This window comes from Egretta garzetta, unplaced genomic scaffold, assembly GCF_000687185.1.
Source record: "Egretta garzetta isolate BGI_Z169 unplaced genomic scaffold, ASM68718v1 scaffold280, whole genome shotgun sequence".
Classification (NCBI taxonomy): Eukaryota; Metazoa; Chordata; class Aves; order Pelecaniformes; family Ardeidae; genus Egretta; species Egretta garzetta.
This window is the reverse complement of record NW_009258219.1, coordinates 288,205-302,380: the sequence shown is the minus strand read 5'-3', so window position 1 is coordinate 302,380 and position 14,176 is coordinate 288,205. Positions and strand designations below refer to the sequence as shown.

General features: G+C 38.2%; 1 protein-coding gene across 3 annotated transcripts in view; it reads left to right on the top strand.

The window, feature by feature from the left end:
• The window catches only part of WAPL (WAPL cohesin release factor), a 68,840-nt gene that overhangs the window by 39,082 nt on the left and 15,582 nt on the right, over positions 1 to 14,176 (top strand). For 2 of the 3 annotated variants that reach the window (XM_009649106.2, XM_035889942.1), the window contains 5 exons: positions 1,168 to 1,263; positions 4,444 to 4,596; positions 4,848 to 4,984; positions 7,012 to 7,123; positions 12,371 to 12,598. In XM_009649106.2, coding sequence (XP_009647401.1) covers positions 1,168 to 1,263; positions 4,444 to 4,596; positions 4,848 to 4,984; positions 7,012 to 7,123; positions 12,371 to 12,598 — 726 coding nt within the window. The remainder of the gene's footprint in view (positions 1 to 1,167; positions 1,264 to 4,443; positions 4,597 to 4,847; positions 4,985 to 7,011; positions 7,124 to 12,370; positions 12,599 to 14,176) is intronic. The other variant, XM_035890032.1, reaches the window with a different exon arrangement.

Genomic DNA, 14,176 nt, shown 5'->3' with positions numbered 1-14,176 from the left:
AAAGAGGCTTTTCACTTGACTGGAAACTAAAATGATTTAGTGCTTGACAGGTCTTTTGGGGTCTGAAAACTCATAGCTGAGATTTTCATTCTGCTAATATTCTTTGAAGTTTTGTTAGTCAGGGCTTTCCCTTCTTGTAAAGAATGGAAGGATGCAGCACAGTAGAGTTCTAATAGTAATACAGAAACTTCGGACTTAAAAAAATCTACTTTCTAGCTTTTAACATGCCAAAACCTTGTTTCTCTTCATGGGATGGTATTCAACCCGTAGCTGGTACTGCTAGGTTTGCTACATGTAGCCCTTCTGTGGGCTGTACTTGAGCCCACAGTAGTTGATACGTTATATGTTGACAGAAAAATATTTTTAATGCCCAAATTATATTTTTAATATATTTTTTTCCATGTTTAAAATGCTATTTAAGTGCGTGTGAGGAGGCACGTAGTTATACAGTTTACTCAATATATGGCATGTCAGGAAATTGTGAAAATTGTAATGGCATATTAGTCTGGAATAGTATTGTGCCATTAGATTGGTAAACTCAGATGCTAGAAATAGAATTCTGTCTTTGCTTCCTCTAAGAATTATATTGTATTTCACAAAAATTCAAGGACAGTAAATTTTGACGCATTTTGATTTGCCTTGACACATTTTTGAGCAGGAAGGAAGAAAAAAAAAGGCTTCTTAATTTATTAATATGGATTAAGGCATTTCATTTGAGTGTTTTCTATTCCTCCTCCAAGCATCAAAGTCTGTATCAATTCTACATTTTGATTCTAAACCAGTCATATTTTCTACTGACATGGTGTTTGCTAACTTGTTTTTTCCCCATAGCTGTCTGGTTTTGTCTGTAGGAAGGCTTGCAGACCTTTTGTCTTTGAATAAATTTAAAAAGTAGAAAACCAGAAAAATTCTTGAAATACATACGCATCGTGTCTTTTGCCATTTGAATGGGTCTGTATGTCTTTAAAGCCATCAGATGCTTCAAAGCTTTTTGGGTTTTCTGATATATAGGATATTGAGAACTCGTGTTGCTGGGAGTACAGAAGGGGGGAAAATGAAGCTGATTTTATTTGTTTTGGCTACATTATTGCTACAGTCATTTTTGAAGCATATATAGTGACTCCTGGTAGATTTGCTTAAGAAGTAACTTTTATTTTTATCTTCTAGTCTCCCACAAAAGCTGTATATAATGCTAGACACTGGAACCAGCCAGAATCAGAAGCTCTGCCAGCACCACCAGTTTTGAAAACTCCCAGTGTCCCAGTAAGTAGACTGTGTTTTCTTAAGTTTAGTGAATCTCCTTTTAAGATTCACTGATATTTTTTGAAGCACAAGTTCCTGATATCTGGTAATGTCACAGTAACTCAGAATGAAGTCCACTTTGTGATGTGAGCCATTGGGTATTTGATAGGAAAGACATTATCACTGGAAATACTCTAGAATGGGATCTCCCATATCATTTCCATACACAGATACAAAAAAATACGTCAATCAAGTTACGTTCCCTGATCTGCTGAAGTTAAGTTTTCTAACAATGGGCTTCATTTCATCTTCTCCGAGAACCCCTAAGATTAACTTGCTAATACCCGTAGAAATCAGCAGGCTGCAGGTCAAAAAGGAAAATCCTACAAAGAAAATATTTATTTTCCTTTCTAATGGACTAAAGTGTTGTCAATTGCTGACTTGAGTCTTTAGACACTATGAAAGAAACAAAATTTTCTGTATATAGTCAGAAACGCTAATATGAACATGCCAGATACAAGCATGTCTACAAAAAGTAGACAAGAGGCAAAAACAGTTCTTAAAGTAACTTGTTTGTTCAAAAATCAGTGATTGTTCCGAGGCTTAAAGTAATTGGTTTTTAACTCTTTTGAGACCCCGAGAATCCAGGCTCTTGGGCTTATATATGTGTAAAAATTGTTACTGATTGTGCTAAGAGAGCATTGTACTTTGTCAGTAAGCTTCATTTCATTTGGTGCCTTGCTTACAGTACTTGTCTGACAACAGAAAATCAGAAAGTATATATTTTTGCAGTGACAAGTCTTCAGCTTTTGTTGTTCTCACCAGTTTCAGTTTTGGGTGGTTTTGTTGTTTTGTTTTTTTTTTTTTGTTTTTTTGTTTTTTTGTTTTTTTTTTTAATTCCACCTCTGTGTGTGTTGTTCTGATACCAGCTCCTCTTTCATTTATGGTTGGGTTTGGCTACATCCTCGCAGTGTTCTGAACAACCTTCCTTCGATGTTAACTGCCCTGCCTGGCAATGCAGATGACTCGTTCTAAAATAACCACTGCTGCTAGTGTTTGAGAAGAGAGCAGAAATTTCAGTCCTGGGTTTCTCATAAACCCCTTCCTCAATTTAAATCATGTGCATTTGAACTGAAGCTTTGGTTGCTTACTGAATCTTTGTGTTGATACTGATTTTTGTGAAGTACTGATACCTAACTTGAAGGCAGATTTTGTCTGAGTCTTCTCAGACAGACTTTGAGTATATCCTCTTCAGGCTAGGAAAATGTCTGGATCATTCATATTCAGAGAAGCCATTTTGTCTTCTGTCAGACTTCCACTTTGTAACTGGAACCATCAAAATACTAATTCAGGAATATGGCAGAGGTCTGGCTGAACAAACCAGTTAGGGGTATTTGTTTGTATCATCTGCCCCTCATGTTATGATGGACATCTGAAGTGACTTCAGTCACTTTTTTTAACCGTGATTTACGTGTGTGTGATTAAGACTTAAGAGCTATACGATAAATGAGCCTTGATCCAAATGTTCAGCAGTAATCCCTGTGCAGATGATCCTGCCTCTTTAATTTCTGTAGAAATTTGTTACCTGAAGACCTCGATAAATTTGCCTTAGATTTACGGTGAGAAACCCATAGCATGCAAAATGCTTATGCCAAATACTCTTTCATACGGCCTCTCCAAGCTCCCTTGGAATTTGCTTTGAAGGGGAAGCCATTAACCAAGACTTGGATGAGATACTTCAGTGGATCTCCTGTGTTCACAAACTGATAAGGCCAGAGTCCTCCGGTGTGTGCTTTAAACCAGCTTTTCAGGGTGGTTTATTAGCATTTTGCCACTGGAGCCTAAGTGAGCGACTACTGAAGCACTGCAGTAATAGAGCCAGCATGTAAAGAATATTCTGTTAACACAGCAGGTTGTTATGGCTTATATTTTAATTTTGACTGTCCATTGACAATGCACAAGAAGGCTTTCCTCTCGAAATACCCCCTTGAGTGATTAACAGTTAATGCATCCTCTGTGACTGCATATTAATTCTACTTTTTTCAGTCACACTTTACAAAAATTCTTTTTTTTCCTTTATAAGGAAACTTAAGTATATGAAGTTACGTAAGAGATTGAGGGTGAGTAAGTGACCACTGAAATTGGCACTTGCACATTTGGAATTTGGCATTTGGAGGTCTTTTTTTCCTGTATGCCTTGTTTTCTGTAGTTTGTCCTCACATCTGAATTTGTGCCAAAGAAGTAATCGGAAGATAAGCTGACACGTAAGCTTATAGTAGCCTCAAACTAATACAGAAGAGTAGGTTGAGGAAAAACCTGTAATACCTGCCTGAGATGGCTGGAAACTTGTCACTGGTTATTCAAGACCTAACATCAAGTTCTCTACTGCCTGTTGTAAGTTCAGAATAGGCTTTGCTGTATTTCGTGCTAGACTATGTTGTTCCTAAAATATTAATACCACAAATATGAATAAGGCCAGTGTACGGAGAATACCATGAATTCACAAGAGCATACTCTTACCTGTTTGAGGCATGCACCATGCCTCTCCTACTTCTCTGTGTAGCAATTTTTTATGGTGCTACAAAATTTATGTCAGTGGTCTTCTACCTACAGGCGAAATACAGTTTGGAGTATCAGGTTGGAGAGGTCTTTTTTCTGAGAGCTACGCCCTGCATACAGTAGCATGGTAGCCTCCAGTAGTTAGAGATGAGAACAGTAGGCACCGGGCTCTGCTGAGACAGTGATTGCTCAAAGCTGTGCTCATATCCAGACCAGCGTACTTAATGATCGTTCAGTGTAGCAACCAACTTAGTCCTGGAAACTCCAGTGTAAGGGGGTAAGATAATTGCAAGTTTTTAAACACTGGAGTTGGTTGGTTTACTTACCCTAAAGCTTAAGGAACCAATGTAAAGGACTTTTTTTTCTTCTTTTTCTAGTTTCAGAATTCCACTGGAGCTTGTCTGACTACTTAGAACTGGTTTTTGTATTTAAAACGCATATAATTTCTGGCATCTTAATATTTTTTTTTAAGAGTAGGTACATTATCACACAGCTTAGGTACATCTCTGTAGTGTAAGGCAAGGACTAAATAGTCCCAAAATGTGACGTTGACAATTGCACACCTGTACTGTTACCTGATGTATTTAGTGTATGTTTACATGCTCAAAACATCTGCCCATTTTAGCACTTTCTTATTAATAGGTAAGGCTATCTTCAAAGGAGGCAATTCATAAAGATGATGGAGTTTTTAAGGCTCCTGCACCACCTCCCAAAGTGATAAAAACTGTGACAATACCTACTCAGCCCTATCAAGAGATAGTAACTGCATTGAAATGTAGGAAAGAAGACAAAGAAGTAAGTATTCTTAACAAATTTCTAAGATAAAGAATTATTGGTAATCCTAAGTACTGAAGGAACAGTGTCAAAATGAAATTTGGCTTTCCTATTAAAGATAATATTTTTATCTAAATAGTTGAATGGCCTTCATTAACTTCTTAATGTTTCCTTGCACTCAAAACTGAATAGATTTTTTTAAACTGTGCTTGTTAAGGTTATAATCAATCCCAAGAGCAACTTACCTAGGTCAAAATATTTGTCTCTTCCAGTTATACACAGTTGTTCAGCATGTAAAGCACTTCAATGATGTAGTGGAATTTGGTGAAAATCAAGAGTTCACAGATGATATTGAGTACTTGCTAAGTGGATTGAAGAGCAATCAGCCCCTAAACACACGTTGCCTTAGGTAAGATATCTTAATATAAAACGCTGATCTTATATTTAAAAGAGATATTGAATTAAATAGTCATCAGTGAAGTAGCCATGCTTTAAAATGTTGTTTGGGTAGTTACCTGGCGCTTCTGCTATAAAGAATAAAATTTGAAAATAATCGTCAAGCTGTGAATTGTGATTATTGTGAATAATCAAAAGCAGTATGACTAGGAAGATGAAGTAGAAAACTGTACAGTAAGAGACATCTTCAACACACTTGTTTTCCGTGCTATAAATTAAGAAAGTCTTTTCTGACAGCTTTTCTTTGTTCAGTGAAATCTTGTGTGATGTCTGTTCTGGTTTTTAATGCAAAATTCAGTTATAAAATAAAATCCCTAAGACTGGACAGTTTGCTGGCTATAATCTAGAACTAATATAGTATTGAGATACTGTTTAACTCCAACCACCTGTTCTTTATCTTCTGTTGAGAAATACCACGGCTAGCATGCACTTGGAAGTATTACGGCCTCAGTATTAATCGGAAGCTTCCCTAAGTTGTCTTGAGCTACTCATTACACTCTTTAATATTAAAAAGTTACACGTTATTTCGAAGTTAGTATCAAAAATGTTAGTCTTGATTGGAAAGAGTTTATGACTTAATATCGGTGTCCATTCCCTGGACATAAAAGTAATTAGAATGATGTTCTGTAGCCGTGGTAATAATCTTTTTTCATATACTTGTAAATTTTACTCTCTGTTTAGTAAAACTAAAACGGTAGAGAAGGAAAAACTTAAATCCACAGAGTCAGGGGGCGAGGACACTTGAGATTTGACTGTGGATGAGAAAAAGCTCTATATGCTTTTAAGAGAGCTATTTTAAAAACTTGCTCTTCATGTTCCTTAAAAACTAGCAATGAATATTGTTGCTGGAGTATAAAACACAAGAAATCTATTACCCAGTTTGTACATACATGATGATAAGAATAAATTAATACCATAATGACAGTTTAGGAGTGTTTTTTTCATATTGAGTGCACTTAATTTGCTCGTATGGCAGGCACCCTAAGATCTTAAGCTGACTTTTTTACTTTTCCAAATTTATATCATGGAATGTAACTTGTATAAACACCATGAAAATTTTTTCTTTCAGTTAACAAATTAAAAGAAAAGTATTTTTCCAAAGGAAATCAATGTGTAAGGATAGGAATAGACGTAAGAGAGTGAGAAGCTGGTAGGTAAGCTCTGACTGGTGCTGTTGTGATTGGAGACAGAAAGACCTTTAAACACCGTGCCGTATGAATCTGATAGTAAGGTTCCTCAGTAGTCGTGGAAGACTTGATTGCAGAATCGCTCCCACACTACTCCGCATTTAAAAGCAATGTATTTTTAATAGTCTATATGTTGCTCTGTGCTAGAAATGGCCAACAGCTTGCTAATAAAACGAGGGGAAGACTTCCATTTTTAAAATAGAACTGTTATGCTGATCACTGATTAGACTAATACATTTGTCAGATTTTTCCTGAAATCTATAGTGTTTCTATCAACCATAAACACAGCAATAAATATTAAAAATGTTTGGTTTTTTGTAAAAGTATTGTCAGGCGTAAGTGGGACTAATCAGTCAATTAGATAACTTCTAGATAGCAATGGAAGCTCACAGTTACAATTTTTGATAATGCCTTCATCCATAATAAGCTCTCCTGTGCCTCTAAATCAGAGCTTTGTGCTTAATCCATGAACGTTTTACTTTCAGTTTGACTATTTGAAATAATTTAACTTCAGTTTGAAAGAAGCAAATTCAGGGTACCCTTTCAAATCCTGTTTTTAGCCGACCTTAAAATAAAGCAGATACAGTTTGGTGCTGGTAAGCAGCTGCTAAATAAGATGTTGCTCTATTTGCCAATTACAAGCTTGCCTTACACCAATTTTAGAAGAAACATCCTGACAGAGCTTATCAGGGTCTGGGGTATAGGGTCAGTCACATTTTGTAGACCTGTTTATCTGCTATTTTCGTAAATATATTTGGTTTAGTTGTTCTAATCCTGAATTAATTTTCTCTAGTGTAATCAGCTTGGCGACAAAGTGCGCCATGCCCAGCTTCCGAATGCATCTGAGAGCACATGGGATGGTAGCCATGGTTTTCAAAACACTGGATGACTCCCAACACCACCAGGTATGGCCACACCGTGTATTTCATTAAAGGTTGACAATACCTGACTGCTTTGTATGGATTTTGTGTCCACGTAATTCAAGGTCAAGCATGTGGTGTAGTGTCCATCTGGGATCAGTGGCTCCATTTTAGAAATCCATAGTGACATTAAAAATAAGAGCACCTGCATTCCAATGACAAATTCATCTTCCACTGTTTCTGTCCTTCTGGGTTTGGAAATTCTTGTAAAAAAAAAATCAATTAAGCTTTTTAAAAAAACTAACCATGCTTTGGATTGCTATTTTGTATCTTAAGCTTTTTTATTAGTTTTATTGTTGGTTTTGTAATTTCCTTCAAATAAAATACACTTGAAAGGAATCCTTTCTCCTTATATTTAAAGATGACTTTAAGTGCTCATCTCCAGACTTGTTTGTATATGAATTACCACCTTTTCTGTAGCTGTTGGGGGGCATTTGTCCTTTTGCTTGTCCTGTGCTTGTCTCCTGAGCAGTGCTGTACCTGCAGTTGTAGGATGCCTTGAGTTACGTGCAGTGTTCTGTGATAAATCTAGGGAAGGTAAATTTTAACTACTTCCGGTAATTTGATCCAAGAGTTAAAAACTGAAGCAGTTTGGGGTTTCCTCCTTACCAACTTCACAAGTTCAATTTGGCTGTAATAGCAAGCGCTTCTTGTGGGTGATACTATTCTTCCAGCAGTTGGAAACGGTGCTGCTGCGGGGTATCCCTTGAGTTTTGTTGAAAAAGCTCAACGTGGGAAATGTTACCTCAAGTGCGGAGTAGATATGTGTATCCAGTCAGGTTTATCACTTTTATGTAGTAGCTCTAGAAGGACGACGTGCAATGCAGAAGGAAACTTTGCACCCACAGAAGTAGACGTTTAAGAGATTGTGTTTGACATCTTACTGTGGGTGGGGGAAAAAGCTGTAGAGCTCTTAGTAACTCATTGAGAATAATGGCTTATTTTCCATCTCCTTCAGAAAAATTAGCTAGGGCTAACTCTAAAACACAGGAACCAGGTTCAGTGCATTCATTGTTTTGTGAGCTGTCAAAATAGTGCCAAGTGATACTAGAAATAAATAAAGTATAGTCACGCTATTTAGGACAGTTGCCACCACTGAGTTGCAGGAGATCTGCAGAGGACAGCTACAGTTCCTTGGAAAATGTACAAGCTTGCTTGGTGTATTTTTGGCTGTCTTTTAACAGTTACTATTATTCCTTCATTTTCAAAAGAACTAGCACATACAGTTCAAAAGGAAATTGCATGCTATTATTAGTCTGCAGTAACAAAAAGCATTGATTATATTCACCATCTTCGGTATATTTGATGAAACGCTCCCTTTTGTCAGGAAAAAAAAAATGGTAGTTAATGTTTTAATATAGTTACAGTGCATTCTTGATACAGATTATACAGTATTATAAAATTACTGATTTATCAAGCTACTATTAATAAATGCTAAAATATAGGCTCTAACTACTGACAGTATATGTTCAACAGTGACCTTCTCTGTATAAGCTTGCTGTCGTTATGTGCCACCCCTTCATTCACTTCAAAATTCTAACTTGTTCAAAATGAATAGAAATTTCCCCACTAAGGCTCAGTGCAAAGTAACTCAAGAATAATAAATCACACTAGGCTTTGCTTGCATGGCTTAAATCCATTTAAGATGATAAGGACTGGGGGGAAAAAAATACAATTATTTTGTTAATATTTTCTTTAAAGTATTTGGGAGGTGGGAAAACTGCCACAGTGACATCGCTGATGGAAACAAATCTGAGCGTATACTGCGTTCATTGTACCGATCTGATGGAACAGACTGAGAAAGCAGCAGACTCCTACATTTCCATAAGTATATAGAATAGCAGTTGCAGAGGAGGTATTTTTTTTTTAACCAGCAAGGAAAACAAAATAACAGGTTATCTTTCTGAGCTATGCCCCAAAATATTTAAATGAAAGTTACTTGTTCCACCCAATTTTTCTTGTAGATTTGCCTTTAAGCTACAGTTTCAGTTTTTAAGTGACTCTTTCTCTTCAGCTATGCTCTAAAGGCTTTGGAGTATTATTAATTTTGAAAATAAAACCTATATTTTCATTATAGCTGTCAGTTAAGCACCAAAATGTGGTTTTGTAATGTCTTCAGCATGTAAATAATTAAAAAAAAAAAAAAAAGGTGCATTAAATGTAGTGCTGAACCCTAGAAAATAACCATCTGTTCCCACAAGCTGGAGTATAAATAGAACGAGCAAGGAAAGACAAGGATGAGAGTGGGTGTAAATGGCCTGCCGTTTCTGGAACGTGTTCAACTAGGATGTTTTCCTGAGTTCTGTAGAAGTATGGAGTGCAACTCCACAGTTAGATATGCCATAAAATGTCTGTCTAGAACAAATTCTATTTATTTTACTTTTTTTCTCCTCTCCACATTTGTTTGGAAGCAGAATGTGATTTAAGCGTCTTGAGGAATAAAACGGGGTTGGAGAGGGCGGTGGGAAGCCCACCCAAAAAAAGTTTCACTGCTGCAATCCGTAAGGGTGGGATTGGCTTCTTTGGTTGGTTGGGTTGGGTTTTTTAGGATATTGATCAAAAATGAGTTGTACTAACAATTTCCCCCTCATTCTCGACTCAGAATTCTGTCTACGGTAGGGCATGAGATAGCTTTCAGACAACATGGTTAACTTCTTAGTACAGATCAGAGGAAAATGTAGAGTTGTTAGATTCAAGGTGAAACCAACGTGCCTATAGGGACCCAGGAAAAAGAGTTTTAGAAAACCCGTATCACTGGCACGTCGCTGAGGCAGGTTTGTTCTGCGTTACAAGCACCATTCGCATTCGAGGTCCTTGACTTCTGCAGCATCACTGTTTTCCTGTCGCACGTCGGCGTTCGGAGGCTTACCGGCCTGCTCGCCTTCAGAGTATGTGCTGCTGCAGGAACCTAGTTCTTGGTATGCAGAGCTGCTCCGCTCCTTTTGCCTTTTCTGGCAGTCCTTCTGCAGCCCGAAACCTTCTGTATAAAGTCTCAGTCCCTGCTTGGGTCCCTTCTGATCACACTTAAGTATCTTAAAACCTGGGTGGAAGGTCCGAAGGGAAGCGTTGGCAGGGCTTGTGCGGAGGGAGGACCGTTACTCCCTGCAGAATAGGAAGTCGGCTGGATTGCAAAGAAGGGAGCCTGGGACAGGCGAGGGCTTGGTGCAGAGGCTTACAGAATGAGTGTGATTGCCCTTGGCAGACTTTGGAGTATCTGGAAAGCATTTCTGAGTAGCGATCGAAGAACAGTCCCTGACTTCTTGAAGTGCCTAAATATTGGCAGCCCAGCTTATGAATTCAGCAGTTTACCCTCTGTTAACTGCTGCCTTGATAGAAACTCCTTTGGGGGGGCTTAAGCCAGGAAGCTCACCTAGCTAATGCTGGTCACGACAAACTAGTTGTTCATAGATACTGCTTTATTAGGTCCCGCATTGGCTGAGCAGCGGTTAGCGGAGCAGCCTTCGGTTTCTCTGGAATGCACGTGCTCCTATGTCCTGTTTTAATCACTGCGGTTCTGAAGGGTCAGAGTCTTCTTCCAGGAACCTGAAACTTCTTACAGTTTAAACCAGTTGCAAGTAAATCCAGTAAACGATTTCTATAATTAAAATGATAAAATTGCAAGGTTTGTGGGAGAAAGTTAAGAGAAATGAAGGGAAAGCAATGTATACCCTGTCTATGTAGGCAAGCCACATAGATTGCTATCTGCCTTGCGTCTGGCAAGGCTGGAGTAGTGATATTCACAGCTAAGATTTTTGTTTGGGTTGGTTTGGTTTTTAACCCAATCCTGTGTCTCAAGGTTGTATTCATGAAAGGAGATGTAGATTTGGAAGCCCTTGCTTCCTTCCTTCAGTCTTCCAAATGCATCTTTGGTAGTTAGTCTGGTAAAAGGCGTTATTCACCTGAGGGTTTCCTTGACTCAGACAGGAAGGAGTTTTAATGTAGCTTTTGATAGACTGGCAGCTGCCTAATCCTGTTTTGGAAATGCTGATACTGCTTAGTATGACCGGGTATGATTATTACTTGCTTCTAAAATAAACGGAAGCAGCTAATGATTGTTTTGGTGGTTGGCTGAACTCTAAACAAGACGTTAATCGGCTATGGCACAGAAATTCTGCTCTTACCTGTGGAGCTTGTACAACATTCACATCCCAGAATTGGTTTGTCTCCATTTTTCATTTACTTGATGCAGAAAAAATTGGAATAGATACATGCAGCATGTTGACTCTTGGGAGTTGAACTCAGTAAGACACACACATACCCCCCACACCCCCTGCTCTTTATTCCTCCAGATCTCATCAAAGCTTTCTGAGAGTACTGTGCCCAGCACAGCTCACTTCTCCATGAAGAGTTCTCCTCTTGCCCGTAGCTTGGAGCTCACCTGGATAGATGAGTCTCTTGGTGCAGTTGCTGTACTGTCATTTGCCCCTCCCTGACGGTCACCTTCTGCCTTTGCTTTTCTGGCTCCTCATGAAGGTGAAATCTGATTCCTTCTTGAAGAAGGATTAAGTATTCCTTAGTCAGTAAGAGGTCCCTGTACACCAATTCTGTGTAAGATAGGGATGGTCAAGATAATAACATCTACTTGATAAGGACCGATGGGGATGGATCGGGGGGAAGCTGGTCTGTATTCTGGCTACTTCCAAAAAGCAGAATTCCCCTGGAAATTAACTGTGTTTATGCTGGAAAGGTTGGCAGAATCAGAATGTATGCTGCCAGCCGCACGTGCTCTGGTGGTTTTTTTTTTTCCTTCCCCCTTTCACATGCAAACACTGTCCCCACGATCTCTGTATTTTCTGGTGCTGTCACCAGCTTATCCCATCAAACCAGAACGTTCACCTACTTTGCCATGTACCCTGTGCTTTTTCACTTTGTTCCCCTGCCATCTGTCTCTCCTGTAGTACTGTGTTACTGGAGTTACCGCTTCTTATTCTGTCTGCAGCACTGAATCCCTTAAAAATAGACAACCCTACTTTTCTACTAGGGTTTTGTAAATGCATTAGGTGATTTTTGTCTCAGTTGTATTGGTTAGGAGAATGCATTAGTAACTTGCTAGGAGGAATCTATGCACAATGGTAAGTGCTCATGCAAGTGCTAGCATAGATTGGAACTTGTCAGGCTTTTTCTTTCATAAATTTTCAGCTTGTTTATTAAAAATTGTAAAAGGTCTGCCTAACATGATTACTAAAAACTAACACTTTTTTTTTTTTCCCCTCTTTCCTCTCCCAACCCAAGAATTTGTCCCTTTGTACAGCAGCTCTAATGTACATCCTGAGTAGAGATCGTTTGAACATGGATTTAGACAGAGCTAGTCTAGATCTGATGATACGGCTTTTGGAATTGGAACAAGATGCTTCTTCTGCCAAGCTGCTGAATGAAAAAGACATGAATAAAATTAAGGAAAAAATTCGGAGACTGTGTGAAACCGTTCACAACAAACATCTTGATCTCGAAAACATCACGGTGGGTATCGTGCTTTTATTTGAAAGCCTTGGCAGTAGTGGATGCTTAATAAAATGGGACTTGTAAGCATCATCCATAATCTCCTATCTCCCAGCTAGGGAATTGTGACACTTTGTCTACCTTCTGTGTGTATATGGCTGCACTGCAAGTATTCTCTTCTTAAAAATTGAAATTTCCTTTCTGAAAGGCTGTTAGTAGGATAAAGTTGTGATGTTCTTCAGCCGTCTGATCCACCATTCGCTCCTGCTAAGGGTAGCCAGTTAAAGGTAGCAATTAAAAACAAGTTACACTTTAAATAACCATGTGTTTAAGGACCAAGTTTAGAACGCTTGACTCTGTTTCTTTGCCTAAATGTTATATATATACATTCACAAGCAATAGGGCTTCTTACATGGGAGCAAGAGTATTGTGTATTAAATTGAAAATGTGGCGCAGGGTCTCCCATTAAAAAAATAAAAATCTGTCCTACAGGAACTGATTTCTCTCTGCCCAGAGTGTGATGGCAGATCTGTTGATGACCATAAATGTGGATGAATTTTTTTTCCTTCCTTTCTCAAACATATTTGTTTTTTATGAATGTGTGTTCAGCTGCAACAGAGTGAACTGTTTTTGTATAAAAATGAATTTGGCTGTGGTTTGATGCTAGCATCAAGCTAGCTTGAAAAATAAAGGGTAAGTTGCAAGTCTTCATAAAAGAGTGTATTTAAAGAATTGATGCCAGATTGACTAGATGAGTGGTCATAGATGGCAAAAATTAGTAATGCTGTTTCGCTTTCACTGTATTTCAGTATAACAGATGTGAGTATAAACTTAATTTTTTAACATCTTGTAATACATTCTTTTAATGTTTTAAAGATTCTTATTAGGCTTTTGCCATTTTTCATGTAATACTTCTACCCGACAGGAGAAGCTTCTGATTTATTGTTTATGAAGCGAACTTTTTAGAACTTTATCTCCGCAAGTAATGTTTCAACTCCTGCCAGTAATCTGCAGTTAAGACTGCATTCCATCTCGGGTTGGGTTACAAGATGATATGCCTTGTTGAGGTGGCATTTTCTTTTGTAGTTTTTGTGACATTCTCTGTCGGTTTAGGAAGGGTTTGATTTGGTTTTTTTCCCCAAAATTCTAACTGTGGAACAGATCGTTGACTTGGTATGAAAAGCCAGTATTATGTAGAAAGAGCTGAATTTTGGGGGAGGAAGATAATATTGATGATGTAATTCTTAACCTTGGTAGTCAATTCGTGGTGACAAAGGAGAGTTGTTTCAGAGTTTGTTTTAGGCTTGTTTCCTACAAACCTATGAAATGTGCAGGTAGGGGGCTCAATTAATTTTCTGACCTTTGAAATCTGCAATGAAGAATGAATTTGAGATTATTTTCTCCACTTTCAGCTTACTCTCTGAATTCACATGGTACAATCTGAAGATACCAACACGGAATGAAATTTGTTCTCTAGGTGGTGATCAGCTAGGAATTGGTATAATCAGTGTCTTATTTCAGTGCTGTTTTGGCACCGAAGGCAGCTCACATAGCTCGCAGTCTGTCAGTGCCAGAGTATCTTTTGCACTACAAAATGTA